General features: G+C 36.2%; 1 protein-coding gene across 1 annotated transcript in view; it reads left to right on the top strand.

The window, feature by feature from the left end:
• Nucleotides 1–13,491, top strand: part of LOC150090236 (uncharacterized) — a 149,574-nt gene that overhangs the window by 123,516 nt on the left and 12,567 nt on the right. The window contains exons 8-10 of the mRNA XM_090390222.1: nt 759–944; nt 7,613–10,996; nt 11,481–11,666. Coding sequence (XP_090246348.1) covers nt 759–944; nt 7,613–10,996; nt 11,481–11,666 — 3,756 coding nt within the window. The remainder of the gene's footprint in view (nt 1–758; nt 945–7,612; nt 10,997–11,480; nt 11,667–13,491) is intronic.

Raw genomic sequence — 13,491 nt, 5'->3', positions numbered from 1 at the left:
AAGAATCCATCTTGCCAGGTGTCAACAATGCAATGCAGTGCAAAGGTACTGGGAGTGTTTTCGTGCTACACATTTGGCCCCTTCAACCCAGGTTATCTGGTAATTATATCCGACCAGGGCCATCCCTTCGTGGCTGCAGTGTATCCATCTGCTTATCGATTCTTCCAGTAGGATAATGCGCCATATCACAAAGCTGGAATTGTATAGTACTCGTTCCAAGAACATGAAAGTGAATTCAGCATACTGTGGTGGCTTCCCCAGTCATCAGATCTCAATCCAATTAAGCACTGTGGGATATGGTGAAACGAGCTCTTCGAAATAACGATCTGCAGCAATCCAGTTTGAAACAACTGTGGGAAGCAATTGAGTGCACGCAAATCAACATCCTTGTGCCTCTTTCAACCTCTTTGAAACCGCGCCACCATGAATATAGACTAATCTGGGGAATAAAGGGGCAGCCAACTTGCTATTAGGTAAGTTTACCTAATAAAGTGGCCACTCAGTGTATGTAAATTTATATAAAGTAACTGTGTACTTTTACCCAACTTGCTGTTCTGCTTATAATAATGCGGAAAACCGTTGTTTCCTTAATTTTGCTTGTGTAATTTTGTTTAATGTAATTAAAATCTAATTACAATCAAATTACAATAAATAGAGCCAGCAATTAAGGTGTTAACTCCCTACCCTAGCTTTATGCTTAAAGTTTTAAGTAAACTTTATTTTCCTCATTCCAAACTTAACTGTCAATTTTTTTCTAGGGTGTGAGCTTGATGGTAATTTTTACCAAACTGGCGAAGCTGTGCCAAGCAAGAAAGAATGTCATACCTGTTATTGTGCATATGGAAAAGTAGTCTGCCGCTTGGTGAAGTGCTCTCCACCTGTGGCTGGATGCGAACCCTTAGTTCCGGAAGGTCACTGTTGTCCTGTTAAGTATGAATGTAAAAGTGAGTAACAAAACCATAAAATAGTGTATAAATTTTCCATGTTTCCTAAGATTGTAAATTTTTCTTAAGTATAAGCCCATAGTCTTTCCAGAAATAGCTGCATTATGACAGAAATTTTATTCAGAGTTCCCAAAAGCATCAGTGTATGAGGTCGGACATTCCATCACCAACGTTGCACACAGCTGTGGGCATGGCACCATAGCTGGACTATCCTCACCACGGATGGATTCATGTATACTAAGCCACAGAGCCCATTTATCCATGAATTTATTGTCACATACAATCGTACCAACGAAACATGCAGCCTCATGAATGCAAACTTCAACCCCTACTTCGAATTTAATATCACTGTAGGACATTAAATTCAACTGGTACAATATAAAATTATGCACAAGAATTATAAAATAAAATAAAATATAAAAAACAATGCCAAGCCATAATTACATAAATATACACGTAAAGAATGAAATTGAATTCCTCAAAGAAAAGGAGAAAATAATCTTAACTTGGAATAAAAACTGGCTAGACTAGAAGAATATGACTTACACCATGTACAAAGAAAAAATGCGTAATTTCTACAATGTAGCCTTTCATGGATAACGTATAACACACCCGAGTTACGCCATCATTATCTATATGCAATGAGAAGCTTGAAAAAGAAAAAAAAACATTGAAACCACAATATGTTACCATTCCAAATAGAGTAAGGAGCACGTAAATCAAAGTGTAAGCGACCAGCCAAGCTGATCTAATCATAAGTTTTGAAGAGGAACTGGCATAGCGTAGAAAAATGCGGATTCTAGGCTCCAGCTGTTGGTTTAACATACTGGATACCACAATCTTGAGCTTTTCATTAAAATGAGACACCGCTAAAAAAACATTTGAATTCCTTAAAAGTGGAAACTAAAATACACTCCAAAAGCGACTACCGTTAAGGTATTTTCTAATTTTTTTTTCAGTTTTATTTTCTATTTACGTATCACCTGTAGGCATTAGACCACACTCAAAGAAGACTAGATTTTTAGGTGACCACTACCCAAGTAAACTCTCTTATCTTTACGCGTGATCAAACAACTGAAACTACAAAAATATAGAAATTCTTTGGAATTCAAAAGTTTCCAAAAGAATTCCCAAACTAATACTAATAATAAACATGAGTTATGCCTACATAAATGAGTTTTCAAGAGCAACTGCACGTTGTGCGGAATGAAAATCCTGGCATGCATTATAGAGCAAAACCCTACCAGGCGAGTTTCGGGGTTCTTGAAATATCAATAACAATCTAATGCTCATCAGAAGTAGCTAATATAAAAACAATACATCATCGACTTGCTTCATCGTTTCCGGAAGTAAAGGTCCCACGGTCCTCCATGACAATATAGTGGGTTCACTACTTGTCATTTGTTTGGAGATGTCTGGGTTGAAATCCCATTGGAGACTGGATGAATTTTAAAAGCCTCTTCTGTGGAGGATGTAGTTATCAATCTCAAGTGGAGGGTATAGGTTTTTAACCCGCATAATATGCAAATCGGCCCACGAACATACAACACGCAGACGCACACGATATAAAAGTCACAGAACCTCACGCACTATGCGCATTAGCCTTAAAATCCACCAGGAATCTCTTCGATCCTTCTTTAATTTACACATATGCTTCCAGTTCTACAATATTGCGTGGTAATTTACTTCAACAGTTAATAACCCTATAGCTAAAGAAGAGTCTTCTTATATCCAGATTACAACTATCCTTCTTCGTTCTAACTGTACGTCCTCTAAGATGTCTTACCAGCGAAATAAAAAACATGATACCTCCATCATTCAAACTTTTCAAAGCCTTATGTATCTTAGTTCAGTTTTTCTTAATAGCGCGGCCGGTCTTGAGACTGTGCAACTCATAAAACTCAAGTCTTTCCAGAGAAACCGTTCTTTATATCAATAACTAACCTTGTCTGCACCTTTTTCACCATTCATGTCCTTCCTGAAATCGAATTCCAAACCTGTGTACTCTCAAATGTGACCAATCTAAAGTTTTGTACAGTGGATAATTATCTTTCTGTTCGTACTAACAAAAGGTGTTTTATTTATACTTGTGCTGGCCTAGCAAGCTGTTTGAATTGTCCACTTATGCATTTAGTTGCTAGTACCACCAGTTCCCGAAATAGCTGTTGAGGAGAAACTTCATGTCGGATTGTACAGTCACTCCTCAGTCTTTTTCATTGCCAACTGCTTTAAGTTGTCCTCCCGAAGTAACGAGATAATCGGGAATTAGTATTACCCAAATGTATACCTTTTCGTTTTCCAATATTGTATTTTAACTACCATTTTTGAGATCAACTGAAAAATTTACAAAGACTTGTTGTAGCAACACACTTCGGATGGGATCGTTCACTATTATCCCAATCATTGTATCACCAGCAGACTATAACATCAATCCCGTTGGACTTTCATCAATATCATTAAAAAATAACAAACAGCGAGGATCGCCAAACTCCATAGAACTTCACTTGAGATCCCTAAATCAGCCTGAGGAATAGCACTTGTAGCCATCCTGTGTCTCCTGTCATTCAATCAACCTTACCTTTTAAAGTATATTTTTTAAAGTCGAGGTATACTATGTGAAAAATTATTCTTTACATTCACTTGCCTTCGTGGATAGCAGAGTGTATATAAGCACCTTCCCCATACCCGTGAAAAGTCCTGGGATCGAATCCCGTTAATGTCGCGAAGAATTTGTATGGGCTCCTTTCACAATATGGTTCAGTAGTTAATTGGTCTCAGGCGAGATTTTCTTGTTTTTCTCTCCCGGAAACTCGGGTATTTCGTCCAGCAAACTGGCAAATGGACCACAAAATACACACTCACGCAGTTTACAGATACAGTATAAGGCACAATGTGGTAACTTGTTGATGCGCTTACAACAGTGCGGTACCTCCTTAAATCATGGATTCCATATTTTTTTGCCACTTAGGCTTACAGATTTATAAATACCAATTTGACTTTTGGAAAAACCCCTTTTATGGTTATAATAGATAAGGATTTGTAAGTCTGTCCCGCCACTCCTTAACTATCGCTGTACAAACCCCATCCAGCTCCTCATGTCTTTTCGCACCACTCCATTTTCAATAAATGCATAGTCGTTGTATATAAATGCTGAAAGGAGGGGACTGTTAAACAAACACCAAGAAGAAACATCTACACTCAGTTTGGAGTAGGAGCAACGGGTTTTGAGTTAGATCCTTAAACAGATAAATGCCGTGGTCAGTGGAAAATCCTCACACCATTCGGCAATTCCGTTTCCCAGTAGAGTTTAGCATCAATATGTGAGCCGGCATTGAAGGAGATAACTTTATTCATCACGAGTTCGTGCTAGGGTGACCAGATTAAAAATTTGATGTCGGGGTACTCATTCTAATGTTTGGGGTATTCATTCCTCGTTTTGGGGTGCTCGCATTATAACTTAAAAAACAATTTTAATAACAAATATTTTATTTCTATATTTTGTTGATTTTTACCAGTTCATGGAATGCAAAATTAGTCAAATTTTAATAAAATTAACCGAATTATAGCCTGTGCTTTAATTCGTTTAATTCGGAAAATTTCATTGCAAGAGTTATAAACGCTAAAAGAAACTTAAATATTAACATCAAATGTTTTACATAATTGTTTACGATAAATATACAATAAGCCTGATTTATTTTATCAAAAAGAAAATATTTACCTAGCAATACTTTTTGAGCGAAATTTCTTTAACAGTTTTTCATATTTTAGTGCATATGCGTAAAATTCTTTGCATGACATATTGTGATTGGTTTTCACCAACAGTTCTCCTTCAACATTCTTTAGGTATAATTTATTTCTATCCTTTTTCCATACGTTAAACATTAAGATGAATACTTGCTCACTCATTGCATTTCAATGAGGCAAAGCAAAATAAAAGTAATAATTTTTTTTATGTATTACGTACTTCGTATGCATTTAAAAATTTTATCCGAATATCTGTGGTATTTTTGAGGTCTTTTGTCTAAATGTTTTTATGGAATGATTTCAACAGAACATATTCTTCATACAGCAAATCGATATTGATATTGGGAATTTTAAATAAATCTACAATTTTTAAGAAAGCGTCAAAATTAGCTGAATATATTAAGATACTCATATTTGCTATTTTCAAAACTAAATATTTTTTTCAATATACTGAATTAAAAGTTTTTAGAAAATCATCTGCTCTTTTCTTGAACAAATTTATCTTTTTAGTATTCTGGCAAGATTCTAACTTTTCCATAGCAATAAATCCATAAAAATGTAATTTAACTTGGAAAGTAGAGTTTTTTTTAGATTAAACACAGTGCCAGATTAAGATACGGGCTAACAGGGCCTGTGCCATGGGCGCCATTTTTTAAGGGGCGCAAAAAACAGAAGAACAATATGGCAAAAAATTATATATACTTAGTAAAGGGCGCCGAAAAATCATTTTACCCCTGGGCGCAGAAATACCTTCGTCCGGCACTGAATTTAAACATTAAGTTGAAAAGTTCTATTATAATAGGACCTTCCTGTTCTAGATTAAAAATTACATTTTGGACACAAGTTGCTGCATTTGAAAAGAAAGTAAGGTAAACTTCAGCCAATTCATATGAAAAAAAAAAAAAAAATCACGCAGAACAGGAGACATCTTTCCAGAGACAAAAAATTGTTTGACTGGTTCAAAATTTTTGTTTAGCCTATCTACAGCTGGAAGGAGTGACAAAACCATTTTGTTGGAACATGACGCATTAGATCTGAATATTCTAGGTCAAATTTCGTAATTTTCTTTTAAATTTTTTACCCTTTTAAATATAAACTAGATTCATTATATGTCTTTAAAATTACACATTCCATACCAAATTTTAAACAACTTGTAGCTTTTCTTGTTGCATTGTGCAACACATGGCAAAGACACCCCATATCTATTACATTTTTTGAGTTCAGTAAACACGCTCTGATTAATACCAAAATTTACACTAGCATTATCTCCAAAAAAACTAACAATGTTCTGAGGACTTAAGCTCAGCTCTTTCAACTTATCAACTTTCAACTAAGCAATATATCTTTTGCGGTTTCTGACTGGCTGTTAAAGAAACTCAAAAGTTTTGTTTGAACTCCTCCAGCAAACTTAGAAAAATTTCTACGACAAAACTTTGTTTGACGAATCAGTTTCAACTGAAAAGGGATGATTATCTTTTAAAATTTCTGTAACTGTAGTCACACATTCTTTTGCTAAAACATTTGTTATTATTTTAGATCTTTTTGTTCTCCCGCATGTAAATTGAGAGCCGATTTTTGAATCATTGAAAAATGTTGTAAATAATGAACTCATGCAATCGGCTGATCGATAGCTATGCGCATGTTGCACTGTGTCATAAACAAAAGTAGCTTCTGTGGAAACAGATTTTTTTTCTGTAGTTGATACGTCTCACTTCATGCGAGAGCTTCACCCTTTTCTGGAGAAAGAAAGAATCACATGCATCGATACAACATCTCCTTTAGTTTGTTGCCTAAGCCTTAAAACATTACAATGAAATAAAAAAGAAGTCAAGTAGAATGTAAAAGGCTACAAAGTAAGCAAGATATAAGTATTCTATAACCCTCTTTGTTTTCAACAACAACTTTGTTGTCAGTTAATTCTTTCTTCCTAAATAATCATCTAAACAGAGTGTTTTATGATTTCTTCTTTTTTTTTCAAATACCCCATTTCAAATTTTCAAAAGGGGTATCTTGGAAATATTTCCCTTTTTTGGGAAATATAATACCTAAAAAAATAATACCCCGAAATGGGATACGTCAGGCAACTCTAGTTCATGCCCCTCCCACCCCTAAACGCTGATCATTACTTACAGTTTTTGCAGAAGGTATTGCCAACACTTCTGGAAGATGTTCTTTTAAGTGTACGTGCCAATATGTGGTTTTAGCACGAGAGGCACCTCCACATTTTGGGCGACAGTAAGAATATTCTTAAATGATTGTTACCATAATCACTGGATTGGTCGCGGAGGTCCCATTTCTTGTCCAGTGCTACTCGCACGTATACTGGATTCCTTCTCACTCCTGTTGAAGTCCCCTGTCACATGGCACTCATTTCGAACACCTTTTGTGATATTTGCTTTGATCACGCTTGTCTTTTTGATTGCAGAACTAATAAAATTCATTTACTCCTACTGTACAACGTTATTGAGTTTCTGAGTGCGCTTCAGTTCATAGCTATGTTTTAATCAACGAATATTTATTTTTCTGGGTTTATTGATAAGCATGTACAGTACAAATAACATTATTCAGATACTTAGTAATAATTAAAATAAAAACATTTTTACATAAATAAAACATTTCTAATTAAAGTAAGCTTTTCATAAATTTACTATTATGAACTATTAAATTATGTGCGGGGTTTCTCAAAATTATAGTCAATAAACGAACTGTTGCATTTAAAAATGTGGAGTTAAGTTTTAATTCATTTAATCAAATTTTAAAACATTTATGCCATAAAACTGGATTTATTTAAAATAGTTTTAATTAGCATTTTCACAATTTCCTTCACGTATTCAATAGAATTTCCTGACATTTAAGACAATAATTGAATTACTGCTTAAATTTAATCCGTGTATTGTCATTGATTCATTTTTATTTCTTAATAGGCCATTTTAAATTCTCAGATGAAGTGTTGCTTCAGAGTACAGAAGACTATGAAGTGACTTCGTATCCATTGCCTACTTTTCTGCCTTTTACCAATGGAGACACTGACACCTCTGCAGCGTCATCAAGAAAAATCTCTCAAAGCTCTCAACTGATTCATAATAATGATACCAACTGGACCTCGTCTGTATCAGAGCATGATGCTAATGAGGAATCTGCATCTACAAACCGTGAGGAAACAACTACAAGTAACCTTCGTGTTTCAGCAATTACTTTACACAGTGGAACAGAGATCAGTGAAAACAAGCAAGAATATATGACTGGTGATATTGAAGAATCAACTACCGAGCAGATAGATAACTCCTATTTCTCATCAGTTGACCAAAACGATCAAACTACTGTAGGTGCCTTAAGGACAGAAGTTACGACACGTGGATTTGATGAGACCACACCTACAGTAAAAACACCATTTAACTTATCAACTACTTTTGTTCCTACCACAGTGTTCGATTATCACCTCAATGAAACACAATCAACTGCTGAGGCAATCGTCAGCGAGAAATCTACAACCTCCGATTCTGGGGAGATGGACGACAAGTCTTTTACCATTCACTCTGCAATGCCTGATACATCCAAAATCGGAATTACGCATAGATCGTTCGTGACAACTAAAATCCCAACTCTAGAAGAAGTCACGACAATACTATCTGAGGCAATGAGTATATCTGATAAAACTTTAAGTCCCACAACCGAATCATTGTCACTTGCCTCGGTGAGGGAAAATGATCGTCTTATCTCTTTTCCTGACAACTTTGAGGACTATCATTTCAGGACGCATGGATCAGTATCGGCAGAATCTACTAACATTAAATCAACCACGTCTACCAGTCTTCTGACTACATTTCGTGGAGTGAGCAAATCGGCTACCTCCGACGATAATTTGACTATTACTAGTAGTCCAATGTCGACAACAACAGATGACTCGGATGTGCTCGTGGTGCTTCAAGACGATAGTACTACTGAAAATATAAAGCGAATTTCAGAAGAATTTCAGGAAAGCAATTTACAAGCAGGAGACATTCCTATTTTTAAGGAATTCAGCAACCATCAGAAATCACCTTCGGTGTCAGATAACAGGAGAGAATATTACCTGCACGATAATCTAAAGAATTCTGAAGCCTCTCTTTTGAAAATAAGTAAACTGCCAAAAAATATCACGGAAATGCCAATTCTCGCTTCTTCTTCCTTCACGAGACTTCAAACAGATAAGACATTTCACAATGTGCTACCAACAGGAAAGATGTTTGATAAAAACGCTTCTACTGTGAGACCACCAGTTATAAACTCTGAAACCACACTTGAGATGACTGAAATGCTAGATACAGATTATCCCGAGGATCAGAATCGTTCTCAAATAGCTAATAAAAGTTCCACAGACAACAAAAATCTGTCTACAACTGTCAAAAATTTTACTGACCTATTATTTACCTTTATCTCTCGCTTTTCCAGTTCAAGATATGACGCCTTTGAATATGAAAACGCTTCAGAAACTTACAAAACTAATGCCCACCCGTCTGCAGTTGTGCTCCAGTTGAATCACACAAATGCCCAAGAAAGCCAAACAGAAATCACTACTAAATCGACTTCCCAACCTGTTATGAAAGACATCCAAAATAGGATGAGCGATGAAATTTCTTCAGTTGGATCCTTTGGAGAAAAAGCCAACACTGAAGAAAGCCATGAATATTCTACTTTCCATTCGGACTGGAGTACCACAAAAATTGCTACTGATGTGCATAACCTCTATGAAGATTACTCATCAGAGCACCCTGACTTCAGTAATGGTGAAGTTTCTGAGTTGCTCGAGACAGAGACACCTGTTGACAACGAGAAAATAGCATCATCCCACACAGCCACTTCTCAATTGGCTGGAAATATTCAAACAACAGAAAGCCCGGTTCAAACGACTAATACATTTTTACCCAGTATTCCAAAAGAAGAAAATGCTAATCTGTGGTCCAGTTCTCCAAAGGAAGAATATGGTAGTGAAATAGGTACTACGGCGATGAGAATCCAATATCTACAGGATGTCTCAACAAGTTCATATGAAGAGGAAGTCAATATTTCTGTCATACCGATGGAAGAGCTTGGAAAACCAAATGAAACGCTTCTTGCCGAATCTGAGAAGCAAAAAGATAATTACGGATCTGACCAATTAGAATCAAAACGTGATAATTACACAACAGACATATCACAATCAAATCATGATAGGTACACAACAGATATATCAGAATCAAAACATGATAGTTACACAATAGACCAATCAGAACTAAAACATGATAGCACAACAGATCAATCGGAATCAAAACATGACAGCTACACAACAGAAGCTGAAGAAAATTACAAAGCTGTGCACCATGAAGAGAAAGGTGATAGTAACAGGACTGATCAGCCAAATCAACCAAAACAAGACAGCTACACAACAGAAACTGAAGAAAATTACAAAACTGTGCACCATGAAGAGAAAGGTGATAATAACAGGACTGATCAACCAAAAGACGATATATACAGAACTGACCAAACCCAAGAAAATGACGGTTACTATAGAACTGACCGTCCATATCAAAAAGTTAGTTATAGCTCTAATTTTCCAACATATGTTAGTTACAGTACTGAAAATCCTCAGCAAGAGGATCATCAAGATCCAGAAACGACGTTTAGTAAAGAAAATGCCCCGACTTCTACAAGTGCCTATTTACAAACAACAACAATCCACCCTCAAGATAGAGATGATTATAAAGAAGAATCATCCGCACCTCAATCGTTTACTGTTCCAGAGAGATACAAGGAACAATCTGCTTCTATTGATTTATTCTTTAATGCAACAAACATCTCAAAAGTGGAAGGGAAACCATCAAATGCCACTTTAGTGAACGTCAAATCAATAGTGATTGTAGCTGCTGATACAGAAACAACTCGGGATGGCGCAATTATCGTAAAAGAAAATCCTTTCCCTTCAGAGAGCACCACGGAACTCTTTGCTGAAGAAAGGAGCGATCACGATGAAGACCACGAATATTTAGACACCGCAGAGGATCTTCCGTCTTCAGACTCTACGGCTGTTGACAAAAAGAAACCCAGAGTTGAAGGAAAAGATGGAGAAAAGACGGATGCGGATCAAGACACAGACTACAAGAGCGAAGAGGCAGATGATTTACTGACGCCTGCTGTATCACAGCAAGCAACGCATAATCCGAACTTCAGGATAATTCCTTTTCTGGCTGAGGACGCCATTGTAGGCCCTAATTTTATGAATGGAAGAAAGAATAACTCTGTTTTAATGCACAAACCCGTTACAACCCAAGCGTCTAGAGAAATGATGTCAGGTAAGTTACTCCATTCCATCTACGTGTTTTCCCTCTTATATACCTACCCGCTCATTAAATAGGTTGTCTTTTACACATTGTTTCTTAAAACTAAAACTTTAACTTTTTAATCTCTTTTAATGTTGTTTTTTATTTATTTTTCTTAAGATTTTCATTTCTGTAGTTTTATTTTTTCCTCTTGTCTCAGTTGCACACGCTATTATAGGTCTTACTGTAGTTTTATACATTTTAACTTTAACAACTTGTTCTGTCATCTTCCCTTATAAAATATATCGCAGTGGTTCTTTTTCTGTTGTTAGGCTTTGTTTTCCCTATGGATATTTACATATTATACTCTTTTGCTTTCTGATTAAAAGGACGTAGCAGTCTTTGTAAAATCGTCATTATTACTGAATCATCTGTATAGCAGATTATATTTAATCATACATTTTACCTGCAGATTTTTTCTACTTAAATTTCGGTATTTTAATTTTTTTTTTTTTAGCCTTTTGCTTTATAAAGGGTCGCATTTTCATAAATGGAGAGATGATAATAAAGCCAGACCCTTGTGAGCTGTGTCGTTGTTTCTATGGACGAGAATTATGCCAGAGACAAAGATGTCCTGAACCACCTTCTCCAACTTGCATGCCTGAACGATTGCCTGGATTCTGCTGTCCACGCTATACATGTGGTATGTTTTGTATATTTATTAACTATTTGTGTCGGTTAACAATACAGTATAATGCACAATGCACATTCTAAATAAAATAATTATAAACTCAGAAAACAATTCTTGAAAAAGTAGCATTAGATGCTGGGTATAGAAAAGTAATGTTCAAGCAGTTTGTGGGTGCATCATAGTGCTTCAGAGAAGTTTATGAACCTTCGGAGCACATGGCCAAATATGCATCAGGAAATGTTTGTTTTCAAACTTTCTAAGTGTGCTGTTTTCAAACGTAATTGAGACTCTAAGAGTAAAGAAAAAGACTGTAATACAACACACAGTGTATATGGACATTTTCCACCATATTTTGTTCCTCCAGCAGTTATTAATTGGGTGGTTGCACTTAGCCTCCACGGTCAAGCACCCATTTTTTCTACTTTGTGATGATACCATATTATTCCTTCCACAAGCCATATCGCACTATCATCAAGCACTTCACAACCGGAATGGTACAGCCATTTTTAAAATATTTTCTTGTGTACACTCCGACAAGACCAACAGGTCAGTGGGTTTGCACCGCTCCCAAGAATGAAACGAGCATACATATATAATCACCTTGCTGGTGATTATATCAAGTGTGCTTTATAAAGTTAAGATCTCGTAAGATCTCTGGGTGTTCACCCAGAAAACAGGAAAACGGTCATAAAATATTAATGCATAGAATTTACAGGCAAAGTCTACTAATTAATCATAGCCTTAGTTGTACTGGTGCAAAATGAAGAAATTGTGATGTAAATTTTAAATACCTTAATTTCTGCAGTTTCATTTATATCTGTGCTGTAATTGTCCTGTATTTGAATTACTAAAATTTTTATAAATGTGCTGATACTTTTGGTAACATGTGGCATGTTTAATAAATTAAGTATCTTAACCTCAAACTCAGAATCACGAAAAAAAAAAAAAAAAAGGTGCTCCAAGCCACCATGTTTTTTTTTTTTTCTCTTCTTTTTTTAACAGAAAAGTTTTTTAAAGTCCTGGTTGTAGAATACCAGTGCTTGACATTTTAAAACTGAATTGCAGTGCCTATTAAATGTATAAGGGATGGTCATTTAATTCGCGGACAGGTGCAAGGTTTTATGTTTACTGCGCGAACTTTCCATAACTGCCGCTAGAGGCGCTCTCCCTTATCGCTAATAAGCAGACCCTGTGGATGCATTCCAGTACTTGTCGAGCTAGTGTTGCGTGAAGAGTTTTTTTTTTTTAGCCGCGTGTCACTGATGACCGTTTTGGAGCAAGTATCGTGTCGGACATACAGATTGAACAGCGATATGTGATTCGTTATTGGGTCAGACGGGACTGAAATGCGTCGGAAATAGTTAAAGAGATGAATGAAGCGTATGGTAATATCGTGGAAGCCCATATTCCGGTGTGACCGAACTTTCCGATGTGAAGTGGTTTCTCCATCAAGACAATGCCAAGCTCCATATAGCTAATATTGTGCAGGCAGTGATCAGTCATAGGTGCTAAGGTTCTGCCACATCCCCCTTATTCACCGGACTTAACCGCGTGTGATTTCATTCTGTTTCCACGTTTGAAGAAAGCTCTGAAGCATTTCGCGTCCATCACAATGATGCTCGTTGTGCCACAACGCACTTCGCAGTCTTTCAAAAAATGTCTTTCAAGAAGCATTTAATGCGTGGGTACGAAGGTGGCGAACGTGTATAAAATTCAAGGAAGCGTATTTCGAGAAGGAGAAATCCACAAAGGATTCAGATGATGACAATTTAGATAAGATCTTGCACCAGTCCGCGAATTAAATGATCATCCCTCGTGATTGTTTACTTTTTAATCA

The sequence above is a fragment of the Mastigoproctus giganteus genome, chromosome 2, assembly GCF_048544385.1.
Source record: "Mastigoproctus giganteus isolate SK-2022 chromosome 2, ASM4854438v1, whole genome shotgun sequence".
In the NCBI taxonomy this organism is placed as follows: Eukaryota; Metazoa; Arthropoda; class Arachnida; order Uropygi; family Thelyphonidae; genus Mastigoproctus; species Mastigoproctus giganteus.
Note: the sequence above shows the minus strand (reverse complement) of the source record. Positions and strands in the feature narration are given on the sequence as shown.